The sequence below is a fragment of the Andrena cerasifolii genome, chromosome 8 (assembly GCF_050908995.1).
Source record: "Andrena cerasifolii isolate SP2316 chromosome 8, iyAndCera1_principal, whole genome shotgun sequence".
NCBI classification, from domain to species: Eukaryota; Metazoa; Arthropoda; class Insecta; order Hymenoptera; family Andrenidae; genus Andrena; species Andrena cerasifolii.
In genome coordinates this window covers 9,762,968-9,788,563 of record NC_135125.1, presented here as the reverse complement: position 1 = coordinate 9,788,563, position 25,596 = coordinate 9,762,968, and the positions used below count along the sequence as shown (strand labels likewise).

Below are 25,596 nucleotides of genomic sequence, written 5' to 3'. Positions count from 1 at the left end.
AATTGAATATTTTGTAAACGTTTATCGGCATTACACATTATTATGTCATACGTCTCGCCGCAGGTAGGATTCGAATTGTGCGCCAGATTTATCGCGATGGATCTCGATTCGATGGACCAATAGGGGAACGCGCTCCCCACTCGACTAGCGCTGCTTCCCACGAGGCTCGGCAGAGCGCGCTGCGGTAGGATTCAGGGCGGTTGTCGCTAGACAGTTGGGTCCGGCCAGTCAGTGGTTACGGGCTGACATGTTGGTGGTGTCTGAGTGATCGGTGACCGCGGCGAGACAGACGCGTGATTTTTCATGCGTTCTTGTGGCGTGTTCGATAGGATAAGTGTTTCCCGATCGCGACGATACATGTGAAGTGTCCAGTGAGACCAGAGGCTGCTGCTCGTGCCTGGTTTACCCGGCCCAGCAAACATGAGCTGGGGTACGGAGCTCTGGGTAAGTCTACTCTCCTCCCTATCTATCTATCTGTGTCTCCGTTGCTCTCGGACCGTCGCGATACACGCACACGCATACCACGGAGCACGGTTGAACGGGCGAACGGGCGAACGCGTCGTGTGCCCGTCGAACGGCTGGCTCCGTTGTTTTCGCCAACGCGTAACAACGATATCCCCCCGAAAACCAGTTCACGGTGGCAAACCACTCACGGGAGTTTTGCCTTTGCGGTTGCTAGCCGCGGGCGACGTTCTTCTCTCCTTTGGTGTATCCCCTCTCCTCCCGTTCCCTGCCCGGGTGTACGTGTACTCATACTACTCATCGCTGTGTGCTCCTTCGCTTGCTTCCTTTCTCATGAAATCTTCGACGAATGCCGGCGCTACGGTGTGACAGTGACTTGTCATCTTACACGGTGCGTGAACCCAGCAGCTCGCGACAGCTCGGCCTCGGAGCACTCTAAACAGCGATCCATTCCTGCGCTCTCTTTTCTCGCACCTTGCCCGATATCACCTCCTATCGAGAAATAGTTACGCGGTGTGGTTTACCCGCTCCCTACAGGCTTACCGAATTTCACGCTCGATCTTCCTACCCCGCTTCGAGCTCTAAGGAAGCCACAGCCGCGGTACGGTCGCAAGTGAACTTGTAGTGATTCGAGCAGGTGTACTCCGTTATCGGGCGAAATTTCTTCCCGTCGTGATTCCGATTCGAGCAGGTGGATACGTACCGACAGCCACCACGGTCTTCCCAGAGAATCTTTACAACGCTCGCTTCTTCGATTTCATTCCATTTGCGGTCCCCTAACGTGTGTTACGAAAGTATTCACGCGCATCTACCGTCTGCGCGCACAGGACCCACGAGAGAATCGTGCCGCTCAACCTCGTCATCTTCCTTACTTTCTGTTCTCTATAAATAATTCATTCGCGCGTTCCGAGTCCCCGTTCGCCCCCCACCCCCCCCCCCCGCGATCTCTTTCCATCGTGCAGCTTCTCGGAACGCTGAACCTCTCGACGTTCAATCTTTTTGAAAGCCCTTAACCCTTCGGACTCCTGCGGCTGTCTTGAAGCGGTCACAGTCCAACGGATCGAGGGAACTACTGTTTCTCAAGCCTACGATCACTCGCGCGGCCACTCTGTCTCGCGTTCAGTGACGTCTCAGGATACGAGAGCCATTATCGCGCGATCCAGGCGCCGCGTATTTGAATTCGTTGACCGTTGCGTGGCCACATTCTTTCCTAAATACGCGAAGCTCGTTTAACCCATTATAAATATCGCGTACGCGTGCGCCACTATGTTGCTTGCTTGCTGGAATATCGCCGGTGATGGTTCCCTTGGAACACACACGGAACGTCGGCGGTACTCGTTCGATAACTTGACTTTGAACGCGGTTCTATTGTTATCGCGACTGCTCGTTTCGGTGGCACGGATTTGATCGGCTTACGGACGCCCGGCGCGATAGAGGATCGCATCGAATCCTGTCTGTCGTCATCGCGTGTATTACGATTGATTGACGTTCCACTCGTGTTCCCCTGTGAATCATGATACAGGACGCGTTCGTGTTTAACCGCTAACGGCCGCTCGCGGGGCATATGTACACGTACGACACGGGCGTGCCTCGCCATGCTCTTGACAGAGAAAGGGAGAACACCGAGGCTTGCGCTGCCTCGTCGATTCCAGTTGCGAATTGCCGTTTATCCGCGACGCTTTTCCTCTAGTTTTTTAAACGTCACGTGAAAATCCGTCGTCCCATCTGAAAGTGAGTTAAGGGGGTATACCCGTTTGAACCCTCGGAAAATGTATACATTTTGTGGATTTTTTTACAAGTCAACGGTTTGATGCAGATTTCCCGTTTTTTAACTATGTTTGCATAGTATTATGAACTACTTATAAAAAAAGTTTCAGTTAAAAAACTATTGTTTTTCGGAAGTTACGGATACATGTCCGAAAGTCTCTCGATTTTAGACGGCTAAACGGTGGCCCTAAAAACTCGCGCTACGTTCAACCAATTCACTTCAAATTTTGCATGCAGAATCATAATAAGATTCCACATCGTCCAACGAAGGCTTTTTTTATTTCGATTCCCCGTTTATTATTTATAAAGGAAAAAGGTGGATTTTTCTCTTAGAAAAATTTAACTTTACCTTTGATCTCTCACCATTTCTTTATTTTTCAAAATTTTCAAAATCGCCTTCGTTGGACGATGTGGAATCTTATTATGATTCTGCGTGCAAAATTTGAAGTGAATTGGTTGAACGTAGCGCGAGTTTTTAGGGCCACCGTTTAGCCGTCTAAAATCGAGAGACTTTCGGACACGTATCCGTAACTTCCGAGAAACAATAGTTTTTTAACTGAAACTTTTTTTATAAGTAGTTCATAATACTATGTAAACATAGTTAAAAAACGGGAAATCTGCATCAAACCGTTGACTTGTAAAAAAATCCACAAAATGTATACATTTTCCGAGGGTTCAAACGGGTATACCCCCTTAAGTATGGTATTATACTATCCGTTTTAGCTGCTTTGTCCTCAATTACAGAGCCCAGCGTTTGTTGACGGTGCAGATATCGGCAATACGTTTGTCGCGCTGTTGACTCAACGATACTTTATCGATTATTTGAGCAACTTGTCGATCTCTCATGGCCCCTCCGCCACTTGTGCATTGTTACTTGTAACACGCACTCGTGAGATTACATACTGCGCCCGTGGAAACAATCGAGTTCGTAGCAATATATCCTTTTAAATTACCGAGTTCGCTGTTTTTTCTATTTTTATAGCATTGCAAGGAAAGCGTGGCTTTTCAATTGGAGAATTTTAAAAGTGTTTTCTTCGTAGCGCCACTATTTAGCAGCCACTTGACAGGGCACTTGTACAGACACATTGCAACGACCTAATCTCAGTTTGTTCGGCAGCGTGCGCATTAAGCTAACGTTAATCGTGAATTCCCTATCGCCCCGTACGAGAGAACAATTAACGTAATCGCGCGGTGTGATTTATTGCTGGAAGCATTAGATAAGGTGGCGTGTATCGCGCGTATACAGATGTTTACAGCATTCTCAATAACGAGAACCTCGGTTTTGGACCAGCGGATTCTTGCGGCTAATGAGTACAGAAATTGTCGCGGGCATGTGGTTAATCATCGTTTTAATTATCCATTGTGATGTTTATACAGCGCGAATTTATCTCTGCCCTTTGCCCTGTGACGAATTTCTGCCGATCCATCTCGGACAAACATGTTTATTTCCCTTGCAATTGCGGCGAGAAATTTGTGATATTAAATCTTTACCGATAACTACGAGTTATCAATTTACCCTACCACATTGTAATCTTCTTATTGGGACCATTTAGAATCCTTTTGGTACTCCGGCTTCGAGTTAAATAAATCGGCGCTCAAAGCTGCAGCAGAATATGATCGAACTCTGCGGAGTACGTAATATCCAGTCGCTCGAGTCACTTCTTGCAGAAATTCTTCAGATTTCTCTGGTAGATGGAGCCTTTCCTTGCGCCCAGCTCGCCTCTAACACAATCGTTACGTGATACGCGCGCGAACGTGTCCCCGATCGAAATTTCTATCCGCCGCGAATTTTCCCGTTCACCTAAACGGATTGGAACGAAGCATCGGGTTCCGCGGGAAATGGGAGTAAAACGACGTGGGCGGGAAAAGCGCGAAGGTTACGGAGCGATCGACTTACTTTCTCCGCCACGACGAAATCGGCAATTGCTTTCCTAGACGCGCACAGTGGCCGCCGTCGTCTCCTTCGCACTTTGAATTACAATCTCTCGCTGGGGGTGACGTAAAACTCGACGATTTCACCCCCCACCCGCGTGCTTCTCGTATCGATCATACCAACCAGCTTGACTCTTATTTCTTCCAATCAAAATTCTAATTATCTACCGCAGTGTCTTTCTTGGAAAAACCTTCCGGCTCATTCGTTCCCTTCGAGCTCGTGAATGATGCATTCGTATCGAGTGAATGAAATCTTGAATTATCTCCGTGGATCTTCATGGTCCCAGTCCACTGTTGTTTCTTGTAATCGATTATCTGTCGAGATATCACACCCCAAAGTAGAACTAGCCTCCGTTGTCTTCGATTAGTAACTCGTGACGTCAGTTTCTTGGGCAAGGTGCCTCTGTCGACGAGTTACTCGCGCTGAGTAATGGGTAGACAATAGAAGGTAGACGGTTTTCAGTGAGTTTCTAGCAGAGAAAGAAATCGAACGGTAAGAAAGGAACAAGGAGTTAAATTATTAGACAAGCAGGAGGTCTGCAAACCGGAAATTTAAACAATTATGAAACTTTGGGGGGTATGTAGAGGATATATAGATAGGTATTATGCAATTTTTTGTTGCTACCCAAAGTAATAAAAATAATAACAATACGTTTTAAGTCGCTGAAAGGGGTGAAATTGATCACTAAGGATCCGGGTATTTTCCGAGTTTATTTTACTTTACTTTGATGGTATTTTATTTATTATAGTATTTTATTTATTATAGTAAGTAAGAGGCAGTCTATAATAATTAACCCAGTGTTTCCCAACCCTTTTTGAGTCGCGATCCCCTTTTACAATATTTAAAACACATTAAAGATGGGTATTTCAGAATATAAATTCTAACATAATATTATTAAAAAAAAACAACCAAAAACCGTGACTACCCCTTAGAAAACACTTCGCGACCCACAGATCGTAATCACTGAATTAACTTACGTTACGGAAGAGAGAATGAAAATATTTACGTTGTTACTTGCGAACTGTAACAGATAGAAAACAAAGTTTTCAGGCAAAAGTTACTTCTTTTATTTGAACTATCATTTGGTAACTCGCGGTTCGCGAGTTATAACACAAAATCGTAAAACAGCCGGATTCTCAGGGGTCAATTTCACCCCCTTTTAGTGACTTTGGGCGGCAAAAAAAGTTTCATAATTATTTTCTTAATTTCCGAGTAGGAATGTTCCCTTGCGAGAAGGAACTAAGCTCCGCTTCTTTCTCCGTTCCTCTATGTTACACTCCTTGCCCCACGAAGCACTGTATCCCTTGATTGAGTTGCATCGTTCAGTGACCGAATCTCCCATTCACGAGGCGGACTTAACGAATCAGCCTTGCCCAAGGTCGCAGCCAACGAATTTCAAGCATCAGTCACCGATGACTCCGTATTTCTCGCTGGAAAGTCGCACGCGATCCGCTGGGAGCGTAAATACGCCCGGCCTCGGCTGTGTACGCCAGTGGATGATTTCACGGGTGGACATTCCTGGACGGTGGCTCAGCCGCTTGTCGCGCGGTCAGGTGCATTTCTTTGTTCGGAGCGAAGGGAAAGAGGAACCGCTTTCCCGGTCCGCCGATGGTGTCGAAGGAAGATCGCGCACGCCGGCAGGCCCCGTGGCCTAATAAACCGCGACGCGCGGATGCAAAATTTTCGAGCGGTTCCAGCGGCGCGGAGCGTTTACGGGCAATTTGTCCGGGGCAGCCGATAAATTGAGCGTAAACCGTTTAACAACGGGGAACGAAAAACTTGACCGATTAAATTTCACACTTGTTGCTCGGCCACCGTCGATCCCCCTCTAATAATTCGCGGCTTTAATCGGGTCACTTCGAAATCGATTTTCCAAGCCGAGCACAGTTTTCGGATCGTTTGATTTCGAGTAGCTGGGGGTAAGAGCCCAGGCATCGTCTTTCTAATTTTACACTCTGCGAAAATATATGAACGTGGATCGAGAATAACAAACGCTTGGTGTTGCTCGTATGGTTTGCTTATTATACAGGCTCCGTCGCATTGTGTAGTGCGGGATATAATCGGGCACTCGAGCGGTATCGGTAAATGCGCTCGAACCAGGTTGGAACTTTAAAAATCGACGTCTATAAAAAGGAGGACGGATTAGTTGAGATAGAGTCGCTCTTAAATGCTGGTGCAAGGTAGAAAGTTTTCAATGGATCAGTCGTGAGTCTCGGATTAACGCTGGCTAACGTAAAGAAAGTGGGATTAATCGGATCGGGTGGTGCCATTGGGATGATCGGCACGAAACTATACGGGGAAATGTTTGCGCGTAATGGTTTTATTTATAGCGTAATTACCGGCTACGTACGTAGCAGCGAATCTGCCGGGTATCGTTCTTATCTCCCCTTATCGTTTACCTGTCGTTGGTTTCCTTTGGCCCGAGACACGGCTCCGTTATCTCCGCTCGACAGATAGCCGGTCTCCAGATCTCTTTCGCGTAATGCCTCTTTTCCGTCAAGGAGGACGGAGAAGAATTCCTCCAGCGGATTTTATCCTCGAGAATGCCGAGTTCGTTAGAAGGCGACTTTGCACGCCCGATATGTGGGCATTCTCGAGGATGAGAGCAGAACCGAGGTGGGCACGGTTTACGCCGGTCGGCGTGTAACGATTGTTCCTCTTCTTGGAGTACTCGTCGAGCTCGTATCTCGAGCGGTATCGCGTTCTCTATGACTGCAGCGGCCTTATCGAGAAGCACGATAACGAATGTATCCGAGTTAAATGCCTCGAGGGAGAAGGTGGACGGTAACGATGGCAGGCTGGCGCGCAACTGTGACATTGCGCTGTGGACCTTTCGAAAATAGTTCAAACGAAGGATTTCTGAGGCTTCGGTTCTTTGACTATTATTAGTGTGGGGTCAGGAATCCATATAAGAGGGAGTATGGAATAAGAGATCTCGGAGGATCGACTTTGGTGGAGTCGGTTAGGCGGCTGACCAGTATGCCGAGGTTCCGCAAGATCGTGGGTTCGAGTCCCGCTACCCCCAGGTTCGGTTTTTTCAAATTATAAAATATATTCCTACATTTGTAAGTACATAAGGACGCATTACTTGGGCAAGCTAGGTGATAAAACGCAGTTGTCTTCGATGCCAAAATAAAATAAAATACTATCAGTAAATATGGCAGAGTGAAAATATCTGGCAAAATCGTTCTCGATGAATTCTCCTCTTAACAGCGTCAGAGGCGTACCGTGGTCGCTATAATATTTACCTACCTTTACCGGCCTTAGAGCAGATAAGGAAAACGAGTGGTGTCCGTTGGTGTTAAGAATCACAAAGGGGCCGTGTCTCGATGGTTACTCGGCACAATGGAATCCATGAATTGGGAATTTCGAGTGTGGTGGAGTCTCGCGGTTCCCGCGTCCCATGGGACAAATCCCGTAGCCACCAGCCCCCGAGCACGGCCGAAGGAGAGAAGATGTTTGCATGATTACACGCTTTGTGTCTCGCCCGCGTCGAGGAATTCTCTCATAGCCGATCCACGGACTTCAAAACACCCGTTGCTCGTCTGCGGGATCACGGTCACCAGCTGCTCGCCTTAATTGCATGCATTCCATTAATATAATAGAAGTTATTAACTGGATACGCAGACGCATCCTTCGAGGAAACGCCTTACCTTCCCTTCAAACAGAAGCGGTTCCCTAAAGTCAGAGGAATGTTGAACCAAATTCCTGTTGAATCTCTCCTCTCGGTGGGAGAGCGAGAGCAGATCCCCGAGATGGAATTTTAATCTCCTAGCTCCGTAGGTACATGCCAGGATCTTCTAACACCTCGGAAGAGCGGGGAGAGCACTGTTTGCCCAATAGCGTATTGGGAACAGTGGCCCCTTTGCTACGAAACCGGTGGATTGCCAAGCAAAACGTTCCCCTTTCTTCTGCTCGATATCTCACGGACGATTCTAGGGTTGCCAAAGCCTCTGTAAGCGGTCTCAGAGGCTTCTTCCTCTCGGCTCGTTCCGGTAGGCAGCGTTCCGTGCGATCGCTGACGCTCGTTACCCGAGCCTACCGGTTCCCGCTCATAGAATTTCGACTTGGGAGTTAAATATCGAGAGGTTCGGCGGCGCTGGGAGCCGCGGACGCCTCGCGGAGGTCGCCAGGACCATCGTGAAGGTGGGGGACGGCGACGAAAAGAAAAATCCCGCTCGCCTGCTCGAGGGAGGAGACGCTCCTTCTTCTTTCCTTAAGTAGCCTGTGTCCCTTTTGCAGCCGGTTTTCGCCGTGACGATGCTGTATACCGAGAGAGCGCATTTTTTCGAGGCGCAACGCTCGCGGCCTCGACACGCGAGCGAGAGGCACCGACCGACTGCAACTCACACTTCGATTATTTTCCTCCTGATCCCACCGGGTTCCTCCTCAAACACCGAGCCCTCGGTGGGCTCCTTTTCATGCAAATCTCCTCCTAGAAGCCCGCTCGCATAGAAGCACCCTTGGCATATGATTCGGCACTGAATTAGCGAGCGTGGATACACGTAGCTTGCAAGGTGTAGTTCAAGGAAAAGATAGAATAATCGTCCAGACGGAAAAACGAGCTGCGTTGATGGTTCGACGCGGGCTGAAACTGGTCAGAGGAAAAGTTGGAAGGCACGGCGATCTCCTTAATCACCTGCGCCGATCACGCGATTCCAGGGAATTCCGGTGCGCAGCGTTTCTACGGGCCTGCGCTAGAAAATAGATTAGCCGGGCAATTAAGCACTCGTTTGTGCGTCAAATATACATTAGCGAGTCGGGCAGGATGTACAATTAACATTTAAGGAATCCTAACGATTTCGGAGTGCCTCGTGCGATAACGTTACGTAAAAACTCTGAAGGATCGTGGAAAGAAAAGCAGAGGAAGATGATGGGAAAGCCTAAACGATTTCTTCGCGTCGAGCAGTTAGAACGTGGCCATCTCGCCTCCCAAGGGGTTGGCGTTAGCAAAGCTAGGCTAAATCACTTGCAACCGCATTATGCCCTCTCTTCTTCGCTACACTCGTCACTTCCAATTCCCATTTTCCCATTGCACAGCTAGCTGGAGATTTCAGTGGAAGATCGATCGTCCTCGAGACACACGCGGTTGTCCCCTGGACTTAATAGGGCACGGCGATTCGAAAATCGCCAGCGTAGGGAACACCGAAAAGTATCGTTTTCAGCGGTCGACACCCACGAGGCGGCGGCGCCCCCTTCTCTCCCCTGCCCCCCCAAGTGGTCCGTGGGTTGCGCGCGCGTAAAACGCACGCTCTCGCCAGTACGGTATTTATAGAGATTTGGCGCAATGCGTGGGTGGGGCAAGTTCGCGAGGCACACTCTCTTTCCCTCTCGTTGACGGTCGCGCGCACGCACCGTGTGCGTGGCCGCGAACAGAAACATAGTTGGCGGCCGTGCACACGCCGGCGAAAATATATGCCGTGGCACTTCGAGGAGGCGCCTCGAGTATGCAACAGTTTCTGCGCGATGTCTGTCGGGATTGGAGCAGAGCTGCGCGAGATTAGCGCTCTCAGTGGCGCGGGGCCTTGATGAATGCCCCTTTAAATCGGAGGTGCCTGGTTCTAGCGATTACCGCGGCGCAAGGAAGCTTTTGTATAAAGGAGTTGAGGATTTTTAGAAGAGGAACTCCTTGCCTCACTTGCTTTTGAAATAACATTCGGCGAGTCTGAGAGGTTTTCCTGAGAAAACAAATTTGTAGACAGGGAGCACGCCTACGTCGCAGTGTTAAGGCGGATTCACATTTATCTGTTCCGTGACGGTTCAGTGCCGTCAGTGGCAATGGTCCCTGCTTCGGGGTGAGTAAGGGGCCGTCCTTGAGGGGTTACCTACCGTCAGGAGGTAGAAAAAGTATCGATTCGTTGGGAATTTATTTCAGAAAGTACATGCATGTTTTTATGCATTGATTTTTTGCTGGGATCTCGCTGATATTTTTTTTATTTATTTATATTTTCCACCGCAAAAATTACCATAAGTAGTTTAACATGTACAATTTCGAATACGTAAAGGTTTATTTAAAAAAGTCTTCACGTTTTTTAAAAAAAAAATTTTGAAGACCTGAAGGTTTTCAGACCTTGCAGGTAGGCAAAACTTCTTAAATTACGTAAGGGTAATTTTGGCGATTTCTTACCCCCTCCCTCCTCCAGTATAAGAAATCGTAAGATTTTGTATTCCAATCCCCTCACCCTTCCTTACGTAATATTTTTTACATTGCATTTTTCAGTTATTAAAATTCCTTTAAAGTTTTATATAATTCATTTCACTCGGTTTTGTGTGTGCGATGAAATATCGTGTTTTAGGCTACTCATATTGAAAATTAAATTTAAAAAATATTACCTGACTCCTTCTCCCCCCTTTGTAAGAAAACGTTAGAAACTTGCAACCCCTCTCCCAAAACTGCAATTCCCAAACAGAGAAATGATATTTTCCTGGCACTCAGATTGAAGATCATGAACGTGTCGAACTTTGCACGATCCCTTCGGATCGTTCAGGTACGATCCCTACACGACGTAGCAACCCTCGCGCAAAGTCAGGCTCGCCCGTTAGCGAACCACATTTGCCCCGGCACGGTGAATGAATTTTTTCCCGCTAGACGGTCTACCGGTTGAACTTCCAGCCAATTAACTCCGACGTAATCGAATCGAAGCGAGAAATTTCATTCATTATTCCACTCTCCCGTTTCTGGCAGCTTCTGTTAAAAACCATGCCCATGCGCAGCATTCGAGGCGAAGTGCGTCGATAATCCACTGATTCTTAACTGAAACTCAGCCAACTCACACCGCGAGGTCTGAGAGATCTAATAAGGGACCTTGCTCATCTTCAATCGTTTATATCTCGGACTGTACTGCATCGATTGAAATGTTATTTCTTTTTAAATGATAGACCAAAGATCGAAGAATAACACTGTGCAGGTTGGATCACCTTAAGTATGCAACAAAGATAGATGTGCGTAAAAATGTAAAGTACGAAATTTCAAGTTCTTGCAGAAAAGGACTTTTCTTTGTAAAATTCTGTCTTATTTGCGAGAAGAGACAGAGGGGGTTGCCCAGGGTGAAATGGAAAGGTCGTGAGTTGAACTTTACGAAAAAAATACGCCCGATAGATTTCTTTCAAAAAGTATAACTACTTCCATTAAAAGTATTATTATTCTGCCAGACCCTGTGTACTTGAGGGTGAACACTTCCCGTTCCCTTCTTACTGCCCCAAAGCCTTGCCCCTCACGCGTCAGCATTCGTAACATTCTCAAAATTCGTTCATCCTTCGAATAAATTAAAGAGACCACCGAAATTCTCGCTCTCACTACAGCCAAAGCAAACATTTATTAAACCCTCAACTGTATCTCTTTCCACGAGCACGTAGACCCCACGTAGATGAAAAGAAGGAGCGTCAAGGTAGCTGGCGAGTTAATTTATGCAGCCAGCGTTCGCGTGGCGGTCCGCTCGGCTTCGGCAATCAACAGCCCAGTTTGCAAATAAAATTCCATGCAGAAGAGGTCCGCGTTGCTTCTCGCTACACCGTGAGGGTGGACCGGAGGCTGTGGTTCTCCGAGCCTCGCCGCACCTGGACCAGGGCGTAAAAACCGCGTGCACGCGTCGATTAAAGCTGACGCGGTGGTCCACGCTTCGCCCTGACTTCGTACGGTCTCTCCTTCGTGGATATGGATCGATAGACGCGAAAAAGCCAACTGCGCGCGTACCGAGTCCTCTAAGAAACACAGACGGATTATTGTCCCGGTGTGCACCGCGTCTTACCAGTTGCACCGTTTTCCTCCGGAGCCTGCAAGATCCTCGTCGTATCGATTCGACTGGCTCCCTCGAGGAAATGACGGCAGACCCAGCGAGCCGTCTTCTTTTTAGAGACACTCCGTAATTGGCATATCGATTTCTAATGGAGACTTGGTTATATTAGCTGACTCCCCGAGGCACGTGGGGCTTTCTTACTACAGGGTCCGGGTGCCACGATTTGTCTAGTTTAGCCTGGGCATTCGAAGATTTATAGAAACTCACTGGAAGAGCCTTGGTAGTAGTTTCGGTTCCCATCTGTTTCGATACTTTCCTATCCACCCAAAGCATCTATCATAGATTTCCCCCCCGAATACTTTCCACTGAGAGTCACGAAACGATGACCCCGAAACTTGTCGCTCGGCCGCCCATTCCTTCCACTCTGAAATTACGGTACACCGAGATTACGGCTTCCGTCCACTCGCGTGGGCAATCGATTTCGAGGCTGAACATAGGATTCCTCGTGGGCCCTCGATTCCCGCGAACTTTGACATTTCGCTGGAGTAACCTGTTCGCCTTAAGATTTCAGAGGGTTGACCGAGAAAATTTGGGGAACAGAGGGGTGTTCAGGGGGCGATCGATGATGTCTGTGGAGCGTCTCTGCGATCTGATGTCACACCGTCGTTGCTCGCTTATGGTCGTCGTGCCCGTTACACGGCCAGGATTCGGACCGACCGTTGTTTCGATTCCTTTCCCGCTTGGCCGCTCGGTTTTCTGCCTCGCCGTTCTCGTTATGCATGCACGTAACGTGCTCTTGCGTAAGGAGGAGAACATCATGCGATTTTTGTTTGTCCGCGACGCAATGCTAGCCGGCCAACAGCGAAAATGCTTGGGTTCCGGCGATCCATTCCAACCATTCCTGTGAACATTCTGGTACAGTGTACTCCTTCTCTCCTAGTACACTTGTTCGCCGATCGGGAGTTGATACAGAGTGGCGCGTAGAAGTGATGTTCGACGAGGGAAAGCTCTCTCTCCTTTTTGTAGGTGAAAAACAGAACCGCGGCGGTGGGGACTCGAACCCAAGATCTCCGGGTCCGCTGCGTACTGGTCAGGCGCCTTACCAATTCCCCCAACGCCGCACAGTGGAACAAAGTGCACTTTTTAGTGGCAGCTTCGTAGAACTTTTGATAGAAAGAAGGCAGAGAGATGAATCTTTTTGGAGAACAAAGCTAAGATGTTGCAGAATAAGAGAAAAATATTGAAAGAGTATAACAAAGAAATATTATTTACTTATTTATTTTTGACAGTTTTGGCATTATAAATCTATGTCAAATGATCCTGAAGGGCGAGAAAAATTCTGCGTCCAGATTTGAATTTAGCGCATCAAAATCTGTAGGAAACGATATATAACAAGTTGAGCTTCAGTCACACATTATACCGGAAAACCGCAATTTTCTTCGAAAATGTCAACTTTGACATAGATTTTCATGGTCAAAATTTGTTCGCCACACTTTCTCAGTATTTCCCCCTTATTCTGCAACATCTTAGCATTAATCTCCAAAAAGATTCATCCCTCTATCTTATTTCTATCAAACCTTCTACGATTTTGTCGCAAACAAAGTGAAGTTTGTCCCTTTATGCGCCGACTCTCCGAGGTTACTTTCTTTTCCGAACTCTGCTACCTATGTAACACCGAAACCAACGGGGCGCTACCTGTGCCATCGCACACCATAGGCCGTTCCCAAACGCCGAGTGACATTTTGCAACGGTCGTAACACCCAGCGCCCCGTTTCGAGAAAAGCGACCAGCGCAGCTGACGCGCGCTCGTTCGCCGGTGCTCTTATCAGCGTCGCATCCTCCATTGATATCGAGGTTCAGATAACGTGCCAGCGCTCCCTCGAGCGACTTTATTGTATCCCGTTCTTGGAGCGGACGATGACGAATCGTGGCCGTGATTCACGCGAGTCTCCCGATTAAACGGAAAGAACGTAGAAAATCGGGATGAATCAGTCGGGGGGCGGGCGATCGTATCGACTCGAGATAACGAGAGCCTCGACACCGCGCCAGAAGCTGTTCCTGGGGCGACGAGGAGGCTTCGAGGGTGCTCGTGGAGGCTTTCAGTAACGGGGATTTCGTCCACTTCAGCTGGAAAAATACTTAACGACGAATGTGCCGCAAACATTTCATTTACGTCACTCCAGCGACACAAAAGAGCCCCTGGGGGTCCATTGTCCCCGCTTCAGGCCCATAAGGAAACCGTCGAGTTCGATCATTCGCTTGCCTTCGACGTGGTAATTAGTCGTTTCTTTATTCCGTTGAATTATATTCCTGAATCTCTGTCGTACTTGGAGTCGCTTGCTTTATCGAGTTCATATAATTCCAAGAAGCCGCTGCTAGGTCCCATTGAGATCCAGCACACCGAGGAGCCCCGCGCGCGACTGCTATTCCAAATTAGCATTCGCCGTCTAGTTTTCCCATTTCTCGGTCGCTCGGAGTCTAGAGTAATCCTATTTCGCGTCTCCGCGTGGATAACAGGGTCTTCCGTGGTTTTCTCGTGTCGCGAGGCTAGACCCCGGCCGTGAATGGCCCCAGGGGGCGGAAAGGGACTCGAAGAAGCGGAAGAGACGCGTGCTGGATTGTTGCTGAAGAAGAAAAAGCTACTGTCGTCCGTGTCTACGAGCCAAGGGCCTGGAACAACCCCTGGAGAAGTTCTTCAGCCTCCGGCGGCGACGATAAGTTCGCTCCTGTCCCCGGCCAGCTTTCCAACCGGTGGTGGACGCACGGCGAAGTGCAGCAACTCGGAACGCGCAATCGTAGCTATGCAACGCGAATTAATTAGCACAGAATCACCGGAACATTTCGTTATTATCGCCGGACGCGGTCAACGACTCCCGCAGACCTTCACACTGTTTTTTTTTTTCTCCCGCTAACAGATAACTCGAACGATCGCTAGCTAGTGCTGTCACTCGGCACCGTTGTCCTTTCGCTCTTGTCCCTCCGCTATTCAGCTTTGGCAGGCATTGTCGCTGAGTGGACGAGTTCGCTCGTATCGCGATAGCCATTTTACTGGAAACGCAAGCTATCGTTCCCGCGTAAGTGCTCCGTTCGACGGGCTTCCGTTTCGACCGGCGATATTTATTTGTTTCGTTCATGGGACGTCCTATTAAGGGGAGGTTCCGGCCTAGAGCCCTCAAAAATAGGTGATATTTAGGAATTAATTAAAGGAAAACTACTATATATAATTTAATGGGACTTTTTGCATTGTATTAAGGATGTCTTAAGTTATAGAAATATATTTTTTGTTTTATGATTAATCATTGCAGACGGCCCTGGGTAGCCGTTAAAGTCAAGGTGTGAAAATATTGATCCAAATCGATGGGCGCTGTATCTCCAAAAGTTATTATCCGATTCGACTGAAACCTTTTTTATTTTGAAGATTATTCTTCTGTCTAGGGGGGACTAGAAAAAATTACAAAAATGACATTTTTTTTAGAAAATAACGACACTTCAAGTTTGAAATCACTTTTCCCTGTATTTTTGGTCCTTTCAACGCCTTTGAAAATTATAAATTTTTAATTTTTTGTAATTTTATCTAGTCCCTCCCCTAGCTAGAAGTATATTCTTCAAAATAAAAAAAGTTTCAGTCGAATCGGATAATAAGTTTTGGAGACACAGCGCCCACCGTTTTGAGAACACTGTTCCCAGAAAAACTACTCAAATGCCTATAACTTCAGGAATTTTACGAATTTCAACAAATCCTTTTAAACACGCATTCCTAAAAGATTGAACATTCGGAAAACGAAATAAAAAAAAATCGACATTTAGAGCGGAACCTCCCCTTAACCCTCGAATAATCGCAGTGGGAGCACCGTGCTGCTTTTTCGTTTTAAAGTCACATTGGGAATTACAGGATCAGCTACGTACCCCGAATATTTCTCTCTCCCCGAGCATCTTTTCTATGCAGTGCCCCGTCTTAAAAGCTTGAGCCTGTTCGTTACTGGTCCATACATGCAACCAATCGCAAGGATTTCTGCTCAGCTTCCACAAGCGCATTCTTTCAACTTCGGCGGCTTGCGCCACTAATATTCTCATCTGGATGCGTTAGAAGCTTAATTTATCAGCTGGCCATTACCTAGCCCAACTCTGAGCGCGCATACTTTACACGCTCGTGTGCAGTCGGAGAGCGCGTATCGAGCGAGAGTACCGCTTCTGTTTTTCCGCGGTATGCATCGCGTCGAGCAGGGAGGGGTTATTACTTGTAATGATCAATAAAGAGCCCGACGTTCCGCAGTTATTCCTCGGCGTAGGGTTTACGGCGTTGCTGGCCGCGTCGAACGCCTATAAATAAACCGCCTCGTATGCCGCTCATTATGCGTATTGCTGATACCCACGTCTCCGTCTGTGCCGGGCAGATAATCGGGAAGTCGTAGTACACGCGTAGCCGAAGGAGTAATCGCCGGGCGCGTACAGATGCTCCCGTTGCTCGGCGTTTATCGGCTCGACCTATTTCCCCGGTATCGCCGCGTACGATACCTTTGTACCCTGGGCTCTCGGCTCCGCGCAGACGTCCCGCAATTGCCAAGGCTCACCTCCGCCAGACGACGATGAATGGGCCGAGGCCCGTGGGACGCAGGGTCCTCGACCCTAGCCCGGCGGCGAGAAAAATATTAGCGTACCGATAAGTGCAGCGATTAATTGCCGTCTGGGGCTTCTGTTCGGCGCACAGTAGCGATAGACACTGAGCGCGACAATGATCGCTGACAAGCCGCAATGAATATCTACGGGCTGAACGATACCCTGCGCTGGATTACCTTTGCTAGCAAAGTCGCGGCTGGAACTTTTATTGGCTTCGGAATGAGTTATGGGTGGGGGGTGTCCGCGTGGGAGGAGAGGATATTTGCATTTATAGGACAGCGGAATAATCGAAATGTAGGTTTAGCCGGGCGGCGTAGCCGAGATTCGTTTGCAGATACTATTCAGGAGACGAATTTCTCGGCACTCGAGATTAGCGCAATTGCAGCCCCTTTGTCCCTCAATTCATCCCTGTCGCGTGATTCTCCTCTCGATGGAGAGCTTACCCGTTGCTCCGTTAGCGTTTGCGCGAGGTAAGAGATAGCGTGCGTGTACCTCGACCTAGGGCAACATTCCTGAGAATTCGCGGGTATTCTGAAACGACCTATCGCGCCGGATCTATTCCTCCGTGCTCGCGACGCGTGCCACGATACGATCGCTGCTTCTAGAGTAAGCCTCGCGCTATGCGCAGTCCAATAAACGCGGCGATATTACGCGAGCCGCGAGTTTCTATCGCTGGAGATTCGGGGGACCTTGTTCTTAGAAAGGGAAGCCTAGAATAATCGCTGACATCGTGGCAGAACGTCCCAAGCCGAAGCATTTCCAGGCGCATTTATTCTTCGATATTGAAGCTTGACGCGAACTTAAGGCAAACGATCCCATTAGAGGCGTTCGTGGAACTCGATAGCGTCGCGCGTCACAGGATCGCCAGTGAATTCGCTGCTCGGCTCTTAATTAGGAAATCAAGGGTACGCCATTCATCATGAGCCGGCGCGGCGATTCATCCGCGATCGAGCCAGCACTCGCGCGAACGATTTATCGCGTCTATAAAAAGCTCAAGAGCGAGGATCTGCTGGCGGTTTAAAACTCGCGAGAAGTCTAGCGACCGGTCAGCCTCGGAAAATGATCGAGCCCGAGGCGAGACCGACGCTGGGTCCGTTTTCTACTTTCCAGCACGAGCCACGGTGAAGCATTTAGGCGAGTCAGGCGGAGAGGGCAGCCAGCTCGTCCTCGAAAGGTCACGAGGGACGGAGCGCGAGGCTGTTTGAATTTCGGCGACGAGAGCACCACTCGGTCCTGAACCACCGTCTGCTGTCGCGAACATAAGCTCGAGGGTGCCTAATCCGGGAGTATTTTTTAAGCCGGCCTTGCCCCGTTCGCAGAAAACTAACGGCCCTGGGGGTACAGTTCTAAATCAGCCAGTATGATAGATCTAATTAAACGAAGTGACTTTTGTCGCGAAACTTTTTTTCTATCTCTCACAGATTATGAGTTACAAAATAAAATCGAAAAATAGCCGAATTTTCAGGGATTAATTTCACTCCGTTGGAGTGAATTTGGGTAGCAAACAAAAATTGCGGTGGAATCAGAAGAAAATCCCCTATATGTTCACTAAATTTCAGAATTTTTTCCAATTCCGGGTTCGGGGTCTTCCCTTGACGGTCTCTCTCAATCTGCGTTCTACGCGATAAGGCAATAATGTGGGATCAGGAACCCCCATAGGAGGGAGTATGGAATATGCGACCTCTGAGGTTCGACTTTGGCTAGGTGGCCCCGCTTTTTTCTGGATCCCGAATAGAGCTGTAATTATTCAAATGATTCGAGTAATTTCAAATACGAATAATTTCGAATAATTTCTTCGAATATTCGAATACTTAGATTAGATTATTCGAATATTCGAATACTTAGATCAGATTATTCGAATATTCGAATACTTAGATTAGATTATTCGAATATTCGAATACTTAGATTAGATTATTCGAATATTCGTTACAGCTCTACTCCCGAACAGGTAGGAACTCCGAAACCTAATTCCTACAATAAAAGGCAAGCCAAAAAGACAAAGTTCGCACTTCCTTAGTCGATTTAACTAACAAGGGAAGATCCCGAACCCGAAAATCCAAAAAAATTCTGAAACTTCGTGAATATGTGGGGGATTTCCTCCTGATTACAACGCAATTTTTGTTTGCTGCCCAAATTCACTCTAAGAGGGTGAAATTAACCCCCGAAAATTCGGCTATTTTCCGATTTTGTGTTATAGCTCGCGAAGTGTAAGTGATAGAAGAAAAGTTTCAAGACAAAAGTTACTTCTTTCAATTAGATCTATCATGTGGTGAACAAATTATTTTACAGTTCACGAGTTACAACACAAAATCGGTAAATAACCGGATTTTCAGCGGTCAATTACACCCCCTTCGAGTGAATTTGGGCAGCGAGCAAAAATTCCGTGGTAATCAGGAGGGAATTCTGTATATATGCACAAAGTTTCAGAATTTTTCGAATTTCGAATGTATGTTCCCTTGCAAGACCTCGAAAGCCGCTGCAAGACGATTCAACTCGTCGCGAGAGTTCAGTGATACAGCTGCACATGCACGCGGCTGATAATAAGCACAGTGATTCACTGGCTCGTTCGTACAAATTGAAAGGAATAATGGTTCCAAAGTCATCTACTCATTCTACTGCGAGTATCGTGCGACACGCGACGCTTTCGCGTCGTAACTCAAACCGCGCTATTTTCGAGGGACATCCGAATGCACCTTGAACGGTGCGTCTGCCCAGAAGGGGGAATATTATTCGCGTAAGGTTGCGTCGAAGACAACGACGCATTCCCAACGCTTTCTGTCTTGTTGGTAGCCTCGCGCCGTGTATCCGTCAACGGGTCTCGCGACTCCACTGGCAATTAGTCTCTGCCGAGCTCGTCCTTTTTCCTTTGCACGTTCAGTTATGCAGCGGCCCCGAGCACGTTACACGTGCCCGCCCGTATGCACTGCGCGCCGCACGGGGCACCGGCGCTAGACGCGCCACGTACGCCGGTTCAACGTGTGGTTCGCTTATTAAACGCAGCCCCCGTGTTTCGCCGGCTACTCGTTAGCCTGCCCCGGCGAACGTGCGCGCTACTGGTGGAGTGTCGCGTCGCTGTGTACGCTGCTACTTTCCGCGCGGACGCGACTCGAGTGCTGCTGCTGCACCGTCTGTCGAAAGTTTGATCGCGCATAGCACATTCCCGTGCCGCCGGTATGAGCTAGCAGCAATATCCACACTTGCAAGCGATTGCCGTGCATTGCCCCATTTGTGGTGGGCATAATGCTGGACAGGAAATCAATATTTAACGAGCGGTGACGTAGCGCGGTGTGCCTAGAGATTAACTCTTCCAAGTTCCATCAGCTATTGGTCACCTATCCCAGATCCGAGCAGATAACCATGTTTGCCGAGCTTTCCATTATCGTCGCTCTGTGGGCAGCGACGATCGTTTCTGTTCTTTCGAATTACGTACACGCGCACTCGTTCCCTCGCCCGGCGAATGTCTCTTCCCGATCGTCGCTGTCTGGCCGCCCGTTCGTCACCCTCGTTCCGGTCTCTCTTTTTCCAGCCCAGGCTGGTCTGTGCTTCTGGCTCGTTCTCTCTCTCTTGGGAGTCGCGTGAGCGTACAGAGAAATGCAGGATCGATAGGAGGGCGGCGGAGGGCGTGTAACCACCCCAGCGCGCGATTTCGTGACTCATAATACACACTTGTTCGAGTCCGCAGGGCCTTTCTCCACCGTGTGGCCTCTTGTCTCGCGACTATTTTCATAGGAACGCTCTTTGCACGCTCGCTAGCATCCGCGGGGACCTAGCTATTGATTTCTCCCACCGGTGCCACGCGTCTTTCCTCGGCTTTCCCGGCAACCCCAGCTTTACAGGCTCTCGGCGAATTAATTAGCGCCCGGCCACTCTTCTGCTGTGTCTTTTTTTTCACGCTTTTGGTACCGCGCGCGATCCTCTTCACCTTTTGGGGGGAACTCGAAGGGTTTTTATTAATCGAATGGCGGTTTCAGGGTTGAAGCGATTCTCCTCGGGGCAATTATAGTTCAACGTAATGTTGGCTGCGCGTGGGAAATTTCACCGTAATTATTGAGGAGTTGAAACGGCAAATGAAGTAACTAAGTGCCAAAGAAATACGAAATCATTGTTTTAGTGGAAAAGGATGTCAAGGTGATTGATGTCGCTGTGGTTAAAAATAGTCATTTTTTTAAGTAACCCGATACATCTTTTACCATTTATTTCCCCTTGAAATCTATGAATGTAGCAAGCGCTGAAAGTACATCGCGATTCGCGCGATGGGGTGAATCCGGGTGAGTCGCTATATTTCATACTCAGTAAGTAACAGCGTGTTTTAGCGCAGGACAGTCCCTTCAGTAGATGCAAGCCAAATAGTTGACTGATGACTTAAGTTTTCAACCCAATTTTCAGTAAATATTGTCTTTCAATTAAAGGGAATATCGACCACTCAGGATACAATTTTAAACGAAATTAGGTTCATTCTGATAAAATAAATAATATAATAGTAGCTCTTTTATGTTAGGTGAGCCAACTGTCCCGGACTTAGTCTAATACCTAAGTGCCAAAATTCAGGAAAGCATATTTTTACTTTATACTGAAATATTTCACTTCTGGCACTACATCGTTAGCCATTTCAGCTCCCGAATGGCCACACGTGCTGCAATTCTGTGTAATTTGGATAGAGAATACTAGCACACCGGCGAAAAATCCCGAGTGCCCTTTGAGGATCGCCTCGAAACTCTGGCGAGCCTGTCGAAATTAAAATAAAAATGAAAGTAGCCAGATGCCAATTGGAGCAGGTGCACCGACAAAGGTGCCTGCGTGCGCATAATGGAAAGCCCGGACTTATCTCCAGGGGAGACGACCTAACCGACCTGAATAGGCAAGGTTAGGTGGGCGTGCAAGTGCACCTCTTTGGAAATGGTCGGGGCAGAGTGAGTCATAGGGCGGCGGGGGCGCGTTTTCCATCTATCGACCTGCGGCGGCACAGAAAACGCAGGATTGGTCGCGATGGGGGAAAGCTGCTGATTCAAACGGGACTATTGCTCGGACTGGCAATCGATTCCGGATAATGGACTATAATTTCACTCGCGTCCTATCGGCTGATAATCGAATAGGGCTGAAGCTCTTCTCATCGCTCGAAGGAGTCTAGACGGCCGGGAAAGGATCTTCTACCCTGGCGACCAACTTCTCCAAGGGGATAGTTTGTTTCTTTGCACCTTACTGCTCGGACTCTGTGTATATACTCGATAAAAGGGATATAGGTAATTCACTTGGCAAGCAACGGTATAGAATGTAACTAGAAACGGTAATTTTACTATTTTATTAGGCGAAAATTTATTTTATTTATTTTTTACTTCTTTATTTCTATACTTTACTTCTTTACTTCTTTATTTCTTTATTTCTTTATTTCTTTATTTCTTTATTTCTTTATTTCTTTATTTCTTTATTTCTTTATTTCTTTATTTCTTTATTTCTTTATTTCTTTATTTCTTTATTTCTTTATTTCTTTATTTCTTTATTTCTTTATTTCTTTATTTCTTTATTTCTTTATTTCTTTACTTCTTTACTTCTTTACTTCTTTACTTCTTTACTTCTTTACTTCTTTACTTCTTTACTTCTTTACTTCTTTACTCCTTTGCTTCTTTACTCCTTCGCTTCTTCGCTTCTTTACTCCTTTGCTTCTTTACTCCTTCGCTTCTTCACTTCTTCGCTTCTTCGCTTCTTCGCTTCTTCACTCCGTCACTTCTTCACTTCTACGGAAAAACCCTTTGGTACACAGAGAATGAAGAAAACCAGTAGAGGACCAATACATAAAAGTAGAAACACAAAAATGAAAAGTAGATAGAAAATAAGCAAAATAATAGAAGAATAACAAAATACAATGAAAGTAAATAGAAGGTAACGAGAATTGTTAACCGCCACAAAATTCTCACAGAAGCAGCCATGCTCCCCTATTACTTCACCCACTATAAATCCTATCGGACTTTTATTCTCCCATGCTTCGATTACCGCAATGCATCCTGTTCGCAGCGCGAGGCATTTCCTTTATCACCGTTTTTTCACGTAATATCCGTGTTTTCTCCGATAAGCGGTTCGCGTCGGGCCCGATAATTAGGCCGTCGATATCCGCGCGGCGTGAAAATTAAATCGCCTATCTGTACAGATTGCAGCGACGCGGGGTTCGCGGGGTAAAGAGCGAAACGATAGGTTTTCCCGTTCTCCGCGTTCGAAAGTCGGAGTTCGGCTATCGACTACCGGTTCTCCGTTCATTCCGCTGAAAATTACGCGCGCGGTTATCAGAACGGGAAAGTTCTCGACCGAGGCGGGCGAGAAAAATGCGTTTCCCTGGAAATGGCGTGGATCGATGCCCCCGCCGGGACATGTGCGACTGTGATATCTAATGCAAGCGTCGTATCGATGCACGGCGTAGTATCGTATCGCGGTTGCGTGCGTGTGGAGGGACGCTGGTGCCGGTATAACGCGATACTTTACTGGACGGTGCCCGATTAGTTTCCATTTGCCAGACGAGATCGATCGGTGTCGCGGAATCGCTGCCCGCTTTCGACAGAACCTGGCGATCTTGACCTCCGGCTAGCGTGTCGTGAATTTCCTACCATTTCGGTGCTCCCTATCTCGGGTCGATAGCGGAGGCAATACGCTACACTACGGCACATCAGTAAACGTCCCCCTGATTCATTGTTTTGCTTTAGGTAGTACGAAGGTGGGGAGGGGTTAATCGAGCAGCTTGTTGAAACGAACGATCATGAACCTCAATTAATTAAGCTCCATACGCGCCATTCGATGACTCGTCCACCTTCGTCCGAGCCATACGATAAGAAGTAATTACCTTAATGCGCCGGAGAGGCCAGGTATATCCTGCGCGCGTGACATCGATGCGTCACGAGATCTCGTTTCGCTTTTTTCCTCCCGCGAGGTGGATCTCTGAAAAGGAAAGAGCCCCGACCGGGTGCACGCGCGTCTCCCCAAGCCTCTCTCACAATCAGTGCGTGGCCCTTGAATGGCTACTTGCTGGAAATGAAAGTAACGCGTTTCGAATGCCAGCAATAGGCGACCCGATCGACTTGTCTCTCTGTCTCCCTCTCCCAGCCTCCTTCTCCGAGCACGATCCCAGCGAGCGCTGGAGCTCGATTTGTCCTTAAGCCGCGGCTAGTAGCGTAAATGTTGAAAGACAGGATCGTCCTTGAACGATAAAGCTCGCTACATTCCGCGGCCCCGCTTACGGCGAGCGTGGCGCTGTCCCCCAGAATTAACAGTTCCCCAGATTTTCCACCGAGTATCCATGAAAGTCAGCCGGGCATCCCGTGTAATCGTATTGTGCCACTTGATGAATGAATCGATCCACCAATTACTCACGTTCCACTCTTATCGCGCGCAGCGTTGAAACATTTACGACCTCATTCATGGGAACAAAGGATGCTGGATAGCGGAACGTTATCATATCCCGGAGCGAATGTTTGATCCGCCCTCGTGCAGGCTCGCGTGCCTCGAGCTTCCCGAAGGATATTCGAACCCTCCAGGTCGAAGATTGTAAGGGGTCGCCTTTAAATTACGCAAGAGATTTTGCAGGAGGTCACGAATTTCTTACGTTTTCTTACAAGGAAGAAGAGGGAGCGAGGTAGCGTCTTGCGTAATATTTTTTTAACCTAATCTTCAATATGAGACCTTTAAAAATAATTTAATCACTGAAGAAATGCCATGTAAAAATATTAAGCAAGGAAGAGGGGAGGCAGTTGGAATGTAAAATCCTACGAATTCTTATATTTGGGGCAAGAGAGGGTAAGAAATCGCCAAAATTACCCTTAAGTGCTTTAAGAACGGCCCCTAATCAGAGATGAGCAAAATCTTTATCTAAATAAAAGTTTCAAATAACGAATAAAAGATACAAAAATTTATTCGAGGCTCCAAAAGTTCAAGTTACCTTTTAACGAATTTTTTTCGTCTTTTACTTGTTATTTGAAATTTTTATTTATATAAAAACTTGCGCATCTTTGCTCCTAATGGACTTTCGACAAGCCGGCTGTAGTGGCCCCGGCGCGGCGCGCTCCATTCAGAATCGTCGACCGAAATCTGAATGGAAAATGGAGCCGGCGAAGGAAAAGGAGCGAGTCGGGGCTGGCCGCGTGGAACAAGCGTTTCGCGATTCGCGATTCATATGGCCGATAAAAGGCGGAGAGGCTATGGCCTCTGCTGGTCGGGCCGCGCGCGTTGTCGCAACTCGACAGCCGCGAGTCCAGTTTCACTTTTCGTGGCGAGCCGCTAAACGGCCAGAAATCTTTCCACCGTCGACCATTGCTGCCTTGCGAAACGCCTCATTGTCTCGCGCTGTATAGGCACGCGTGTCAGCAGGTATCTAGCAGTCGTCGACCGCGATGGATATACCACCGATCGCCTTCGTTATCGGGAAGACCTCTCTCTTTCCTCCGGCAGGCGATAATTCGGACGACAGAGAAACGTCCTCGAGCGCGCGTCGCCACCAGCTCCTTGTAACTCCTCCGTAGAACTTTGAGGGACTTTCTCGAGGCGACGAGAGTTTAGAATAGTTTTCGTTTCGTAGACACAACGAAGGTACGGGTTCCTAATTTCATTCGGTTCGTTTCTGTTGCAGGACCAGTTCGAGAATCTATCCCTGCACACGCAAAAGGGGATAGAGTTCCTCGAGAGGTATGGCCACTTCATCCGCGACCGATGCGCCATCGAAGTGGAGTACGCCGCGAAGCTTAGGTGAGATTAATATTCTAACGAATGTCGTGGTTCTCGGCATTATAAGTATATTAGTGGAAAAGATTGAAGGCGGGGCAAGTTGGGATTTGCCGGTAAATCCTGGCGTTTACCACTACGGAACGGGTAAAGGGAGAAGTACAAAATATCGCAGAAAACATTGGCAACTTAGGACGAGAACGTCCTAAGGAATGCCAAGCTGATCCGCACTTAAGCTGGAAGTTCAAATATTTTATTTCAAGTAAATTCTACTTACAAGGGAACATACCGAGCCCGCATATGCTGATTTTGACGAGACTCTGCAGGTTTCCAGAATAGGGGTGAAAAGGGCAACTAAATTTGGGGGTCGAAAACATATTTTCT

General features: G+C 47.8%; 1 protein-coding gene across 9 annotated transcripts in view; it reads left to right on the top strand.

Moving 5' to 3' along the window:
* Cip4 (formin-binding protein 1-like Cip4) overlaps positions 1–25,596 on the top strand; it is a 39,292-nt gene that overhangs the window by 3,676 nt on the left and 10,020 nt on the right. For 8 of the 9 annotated variants that reach the window (XM_076817625.1, XM_076817629.1, XM_076817627.1 and 5 more), the window contains exon 2: positions 25,121–25,236. In XM_076817625.1, coding sequence (XP_076673740.1) covers positions 25,121–25,236 — 116 coding nt within the window. Of the gene's footprint in view, positions 1–72; positions 445–25,120; positions 25,237–25,596 lie in introns of those variants that run through there. The other variant, XM_076817630.1, reaches the window with a different exon arrangement.